The sequence below is a fragment of the Carlito syrichta genome, unplaced genomic scaffold (genome assembly GCF_000164805.1).
Source record: "Carlito syrichta isolate Samal-C Ts95f unplaced genomic scaffold, Tarsius_syrichta-2.0.1 Scaffold315705, whole genome shotgun sequence".
Taxonomy (NCBI): domain Eukaryota; kingdom Metazoa; phylum Chordata; class Mammalia; order Primates; family Tarsiidae; genus Carlito; species Carlito syrichta.
Window position 1 is genome coordinate 1,200,000 of NW_007259801.1, and position 7,454 is coordinate 1,207,453.

A 7,454-nucleotide genomic window follows, 5' to 3' on the forward strand; every position below is an offset into this window, starting at 1 on the left:
AAAAGGTGGAACTGGGCACGGTGGCTCACGCCTGTAATGCCAGCACTTTTGGAGGCCAAGGGAGGAGGATTGTCTGAGCCCAGGAGTTTGAGAACAGCCTGGGCAACACAGCAAGACCTCATCTCTACAAAGTATTAAGAATTAGCTGGGCATGGTGGTGTGCACCTGTAATCCCAGCTACTCGGGAGGCTGAGGCAGAAGGATCACATGAGTCCAGGCTCTGATCCTGCCCATGCACTAGGCAACAGAGTGAGACTCCAACTCAGAAAAAAAAAGGCCATGTCTTTTTCTTCCCAAACCTAAACCATGTTTATTCTTCTGATCTCTTAACTGAAATAAATTGCTGACTAGATGCATACCAAGTACAATAATAATGAAAATCTAAGTAACAGCTTTGTTGTCAAATAAACTTTTTATTGAAGTCCAGCGTGTCCTAAGTGAGCAGCTTAGTAGCTTTTGGGAAGGGAGAACACACTGGTAGAGACAACCATTTCTGCTCTGTGTTCTTTCTCATTGGTCTGTCTATTCTTGTACAAATGTTACACTGTCTTAATTCAAGCAGTTTTTTAGTAAGTCCCATGCCTGGTAGCAGAAGTCCTCCAACTTTGGTCTATAAGATTGTCTTGGCTGTTCATTCTTGACCACTTATTTTTCATCTAAATGTTAGACTCAGCCTCTAGGCATTTAAAATTGAATACAAATGGTACAGGTCAATTCAGGGAGAGTTACTAGCATTATAATAGCCATCAATATGATACTCTGCTATTAACTCTCCAGCGTATCTGTGGATTTTTCTGGACTGTCTGTATATACAACCACATTATCTATATCATGAGAGTCTCATTTCTTCCTTCCTAATCCTTGATACATTTTATTTTCCTTGTCTTTTTTTTGCAATGGCTGGAACCCTCAATACTTATAGAAGTAGTGATAGTCTGCCCATTTGAACTCAAGAGGGAAATATTTAACTTTTCTCACTATGAAGTGGGATGCTTTGTGTTTTGGGGGGGACTTTGTCCATTTCATCTGCACTTTCAAATTTATTGGCATTAAATTGTTCACAATATTCTCTTATGATCTAATATAAGAAAATCTGTAGTAATGTTGTCTTGTCCATTCTTGACTTGGTTATCTGATGGTTCGTCAATTTTATTTGCTTTTGAAGAACTTTGGTGTTCTTAATCTTTAGTGGCCTGACTTTTTGTTTTTTGAGTTGGAGTCTCAATTCTGTCACCCAGGCTGGAGGGCAGTGGCATTCTCACAGCCGCCACAGCCTGGACCTGCTGGGCTCAGGAGATCCTTCTGCCTCAGCCTTCCAAGTAGCTGGAACTACAGGCGTGTGCCACCACGCCCAGCTAATTCTTTGATGAATTATGTTGCCTAAGCTGGTCTTAAACCCATGGGTTCAGGCAATCCTCTTGCTTTAGCCTCTCAAAGTGCTGGGATTACATGCAGGAGCCACCATGCCCGGCTGACTGACCTTTTTAAAATCGTTTCTAGAATAACGTCCTGTGGAGATGTTGTCTGATAAGTCCTATGTCTAATAATAATAGTGTAGATATACCAGCTTTCTTTTTTATTTTGTTCAACAAACACAAGCAAAGCTACTCTCTATTTCCATGGGCCCAACTGCTGTGTCACCCGTGGTCACCTGCATCCACATGGTCTCACAGTGCCCCTGCCCTCCCACCCCTGCTGAAGACCACCGGGGGAGGGGAGTCACCCCGGCTGCCACCTCTCCTTGGGGCTGGAAGCCAGGCTCCGGGGGCCCATGTCCTGAGTTGATGACGTTGCTTCCACTCCTGTCCTCTCCTGTGAGTTGGAATGTTCTGCCTCTTTTGCCTGCATGGTGCTGGGCAGTGACTGGGGACTGGGAGACCCAGGCAGGAGTGATTGCCAAGAAGCCCAGTGGAAGGAAAGCAAGTCTTGTGCTTCCAGCTTGTGTGCTAATGTTCACACCACTGAGGCGCGGGTGGCAGTGGCCCTCTCCAGGCCGCTCACGGTCTCGTGTTCTGTTCTCTTGCAGTACGTTCACCACAGCCCGGGGAACTCCAAGCGGGGGTTTGGCATAGACTGCGCCATCCTCTCGTGCCAGGTCTACATCTCCCAGATCCTGGTAGCATCAGCCCTCGGGGGCGTGGTCAACGCCGTGGGAATTGTCCGTGTTATCCCAATGGTGGCCTCCGTGGGCTCTTTCCTGGGCTTCCTGACAGCCACGTTCCTGGTGATCTATCCCGACATGTCAGAGGAGGCCAAGGAGGAGCAGAAAGGCCTGTCTTCCCAGCCAGCCGGCGAAGGCGGGGCTGGTGGCAGCGAGAAGCCCACTGTGCTGAAGCTCACACGCAAGGAGGGCCTCCAGGGGCCGGTGGAGACGGAGTCCATGGTCTGAGCCGCACTCCCATTCACACGCATTCCACCGGCCGGCGGGCAGTGGGCCGGGCTGCAGGGCTGGCGGAGGGACCGGTGGGCGGGCAGGCCGATGGAGCCGCGTTGCTGGGCCATATGGTTGCCGTGGCCAACATGGCAGCACCATCCAGAGTCCTTCACAAGATGTAGTCAGAAGTTAGTAGTTGTAGGGTAGGTTTGAGCTACTAGGCAAAAATACCACACTAATTCCTTTTTCAACAATTAAAAAAAATTATTTGAAATCTTTTTTTAATTGAAACGATCTTTTAATTTCAACTGTCTTTAATTCTGCAGGTATACTATTCTGCATGTTTTTAAATTATAAAACATTTACAATATAGACAATAAGCAATTTAGAAAAAATAAGATTTTGCATTTCTAAAATTGTAGTTGAAAACAAAAAAAAAAAAACCCTGACATCCTCTGCTCTGATACTTCAGATAACAGTCAATGACTTAAATGTTTTTACCCAGTTTTTTCCTCCGTGGACGCCTACAGGTATTTAGACATCTGTCAGATCTCATCACATTTTGTTGGTGCTGCAGCTGTTGGAGAGTATTTTTATGATTATTTTAGAAAAAAAGTTTTTTGTTTCCACCATTGTGGTTTTCTTAGAAGAACAGCATCTCTTCTTTCCCTTGGAGCGTTCGACAGATGATGCCTGGGGCAGCCCTGTTCTTGGGCAGTGGCCACACACCAAAGCTGGAGGAGGCAGGCCCAGAGGGACTTGGGGCAGGGCACAGCGTCTGACAGGCAGGTTCCAGATCCCTGCCCAGGGGGCAGGCCGGGCACCAACTGGGGGCAAATCTGAACCCTCAGATGGGCTCCTGTGTGCATGTGAGTGTGTCTGTGTCCAGAAAATGGCCCCGTTTGCCATCTGAAGTACTCTCCCCGGAGGCCGGCGGCCCCTCCAGACCCCTCCCCACTTCAGGGGGAAGGAAATGTGGACTCTCTCGTTGCACTTTGATGCGTCTCTACACCATTTGCTGGGGATCCTGAGGGCAGAGCTCCAGGCAGGCGCTGCCTCCCGAGTCCCGCCACAAGGCTACCTCGCGCGTGTGTGGGACCATGACCCAGGGCCTCCCTCTCCGCTGCAAAGGGGACACACACGCTGGAACCTGTCAGAACTTGGCGACTTCCTCACCTGCTTGCCCTGCCCGATGCTGAATCAGAACAGGCGCAAAGAGAAGCAGTGTCTGTCTAGGACAGCAGAGGGCCCACGTCATGGGAGGGCTCTGCGCAGTGTTTCTGGGCTCAGCACGTGAGCAAAACTCGGGGAAGTCCAGTGATCAAATGCTGCAGCTATTTGGAAATGTTTTTCAAACCGCATCTCTTCATAACTAAGCAGTTTCTGCTCTTCTCAAGTGAAACAGTCAATCTAAGCTCGCTGAGATCAGGAGGAAGAGCGAGGCCTTGTACATTACACGCATGAAGTCACATGACAGTGTCACACTTCTGCCTCAAGTCGATGTTTTTTAAATAAAGTCCTTGGAAATGCATGAGAATCATGCTGCAATATGATCATTCTAGAGCATATATATATTTCAAGATGAAACTAAAGCAGTTTTGAAATAAATTACTTGAATTTCCTGTGTATGTAAAGGAACGACTATGTTTAATGTATTTGACCGGCCTCTGGTCTTGCCGTGTCCTTTGCCGCTGTTGGCACTTGGGAGGTTGTGTGTTTTGTGTCCAAGTGGCAGTTGGGTGCCTATTCACATGAGGCAGGCTACGGTGTCCCTCAGGAACCCGGGGCCGCAGAGGACTGACTTCAAGACTTCAAGACGTTTTTTGTGTGTGTGAAAACTTGGGAATGGCCTTGTGAACCTTGCGTTTGGACAGGAGAAGTCCGACTACTGAAAGCACTGCTGGCATTGCTGCGAACCTTCCGCCAGCGGGAGCCCTGCGGGCCGGGTGTTCTGACCCCTCTCTCAGGGTGACAGCACCTCTGGGTGCCTCACCTCAGCCAGGCGTCCTTGGCAGCTCACTCCTATGCAACTTGATTCTCTAGTGGCTTTAAACTGTAGGTTCCCTTCCCAAGACCCTGCTGTGGTTGTCAGGACCATGGCCAGGTGACTGTTTCGGCTGGTTTATCCTGCTGCTTGCCTGATGACTAAAAAACAGATGGAGACAGGAGAGCAGACTATGGGCTGGGGTGGGGCTGACCCGAATCGAGGTCTGAAACGAACCAAACACATGAGTCCCACCAGAAGGGCCACACCTCGCCCGGGACATCCTACCTTCTTACCCAAAGGCTCACGGAATCTGGTTCCTTGACAGCTGTGTTCGCAGGAGGCTTAGGACCTGGCTGCAACTTGACTTTTAGGAGGAAGAGGGCCCGCTGCACGATGTGTTCATCCTTGAGATCCCAGTCTTGACCTGACCCTGATCTGAAATAACAAAGACAACACAGATAATTTTGTGTTCACAACACAGGCCTTGTTAAAGTCACTGTTAGTATAGGATCACACTGGAAAACAGCTCAAGCCAGGGAAGGGCATGACTGTTTGCTCCCCGGTGACAAGTGGCTGTATGCTTTGTAAAATCATAAAACTATAAGCCCTTCAGATATTTGCAACCAAAGCCTTTCTTAACTGTGTAGGTCTGGTCAGCATGCTGGCCCGTCAGGAGGGCAAGAGGCTGGGGGCTGAGCCCCGAGGTTCACGTGTCATTTTCTGCAGCCGCCCTCCTGGGAGGCAGACACAGTGACCCAGAGGCCCTTGCTCTGGGTGTGGGTCTTGCCTGGGCTCAGGGAGGACCCAGTAGCTAAGTCTTTCTGCCTCAGCCCCTCCCTTGCATTGAGATTATTTCAAGATTGCACTAACTTGAAACTACCAGTGTCATCACCTTGTGTCTTAAGCCGAGAAGGGTTGGCTTCTGCCTCGCGTTGGTCAGACCGCAGGCCCGGTGTGCTCGCCAACCTTGTGCCTCGGGGGTACAGTTCCAAGGGGTGGCGGCGATGCTACAGAGCCTTCTCAAGCAGTTCTGTAGCCTGTTGGAAGACAGTCTGGTGGTCTTGGCCTTGGCTGAAGGGACCGGCAGGGCCAGGCATCCGATGCCAAGGACACGACCTGGAGTTAGCCTTCTAGTGCTTTTGGAGCCTGGGGTGCCTCAGCGCTGAGTGGGAGTGTTTGGAGCAGGGTCGCGGCTGGTGGAGTCCTGTGTGACGTGCACAGACTTGTTACCAAAGCCGGGGAACGCTGGTCAGATGTTGTGTTCCCTGTCAGTCAACAAAGAATCTTAATGAGATGCCCCTTAACCCAGGTGGCATTCGTTTCCACTGCAGTAATGTGAGTGGTGGCAGGGGTGGAGGCCAGCTGGCCAGTGGCATTGGGACGTCGCCAGTGGCAGAAGACCTGGGGGAGGCAGGACAGCCAAGCCCTTCTAGACACCCAGTGGCATCCCACAGTGCTCAGGTGTGTTCTGACAGACCTGTGTGTGTAGGAGCCGCCGCGGCCACTTAGCGCCCTGCTGAGCCAGAAGCAGCCCTTGCTGCACACAGGCGCGCTCTGCTCTCCCGCCACCAGGGCGGGGCCAGCCTCCGGAGCCTGGCATGTTCTCAGAGATTCCAACTGGTTCCTCCTGCGGCTAATGACTCGTGCAGCAGCCAGTGACCGCGACACCTGCTGTAGACCAAGCTTGTAAAACACACCAAATATCGCTGTTCCCGCTAGACGTTAACCGACTTCGGAAAAGATGCACCAAAGCGTCCGTTTCCCCGAGCCATGTCGTCGCTGCCTAAGCTCTGGTCCATCTGAGCCACCAGACTGCGAGCGTGCAGATGACAGTGGCTGTTGGGACCTCCTCGGCAACCAGGGACCGTTGCTGCCAGGGACGGGCTCATCTGCCTTTCCACGTTCCATTGCTGCTTCCGAAGACACCAGCTCCTGCTTCCGAGCCTGGGCCGCCGTCTGCAGGCTTATCCGGCTGGGCCGCCGCTTCTGAGGACTCCCAGGGCCTCTGCCCAGCACCCGCCTGGGAGTGGCCGCTTTCAGCTCTGGCTTGAGCTGGGCCCCCGCACACGCAGCCCATGGGGACCCAGCCTGATGTCGTGCTTGTCACCTCACGCAAAGCCAGCCATCACCATCCTGGCCCGACCCTCCAGGCTTGAGGCAGCCCTTTGGCCCTCCTCTCCGCAGGGCCTCCGGGAGAGCGAGTGACCGCCTCCCGGCACTCCTTTGCCGTCCCCGGGGCCGCCAGGGGCGGCGCGATGTGTTGCGGACTGAGGCTGCCTCTTGGTGACACGACCTGCTTGCTGGAAAATGCCTCTTGTTACCAGAGAAACTCCCCAGGCATCTCGGAACACAACTATTTAGTTCCTTTGTGAACTGGCCACAGGACAACTTTATCAACTTATTAAGTTGGAGCACTCTTAATAGTTCTTGCTGATTTTAGCAGGGATATAAGTGTGTGTTAAACACATAACGTTCAGTTTTATGAGGAAAAGGGAGCATGAGAGGGAGCGTAATTAGCGCACATGACTTAGTTTTTTATTAGGTGGGTAAAAGTGGCCTGATGTTTGTGTCTGTCTACACAGAGCCCCTGGGTTTTCTTCTGTTTCGTTGTCGGGTCAACATCTGTTGCATGCCATGCTGTCCGTGGCCCCGCTGTCCTGCACATGTTCGGTGTGTGTTGCCCTGGTTTCCTTCATGCACAGACAAGCCTCCCCCATTTCTGCGTCTGTTTTCTCTGTTTCTCTGCGGATGACTCAATAAACTTTTCCTTCCGAGGCGATGATGTGAGTGTGTCTGTCACTGCTCGGTGGGTCCAGTGGGAGGCAGAATGTGGCCGGCTGTGGCCGAGGCCTGCAGTGGGGGTGGGTGCAAGTAGAGGCTCATTAATTCCCCAGAGGCTCCCCTAGCTTGAAAGCCCGGGAGCCCTTCCCTAGAACCCCCAGCACTGGCCTCCTCCTGCCCTGGCCCTGCAGGGCCACTCCCCCTGCCTGGAGGAGAGGGGTCTCAGCTCTGTCCACCTCCCCTGGCACGGGCCAGGGCTCAGGCCTGGGTCCTTCTGGAGGCCTATTCTGGTGGGAAGGTGGGATCCGAGGC

General features: G+C 52.1%; 1 protein-coding gene across 1 annotated transcript in view; it reads left to right on the plus strand.

Moving 5' to 3' along the window:
• The window catches only part of SLC45A4 (solute carrier family 45 member 4), a 54,824-nt gene extending 52,176 nt beyond the window's left edge, over positions 1 to 2,648 (plus strand). The window contains exon 8 of the mRNA XM_008073162.1: positions 2,027 to 2,648. Within this exon, the coding sequence (XP_008071353.1) occupies positions 2,027 to 2,389 (363 nt within the window). The 3' untranslated portion in view covers positions 2,390 to 2,648. The remainder of the gene's footprint in view (positions 1 to 2,026) is intronic.
• The last annotated feature ends 4,806 nt before the right edge of the window (positions 2,649 to 7,454 follow it).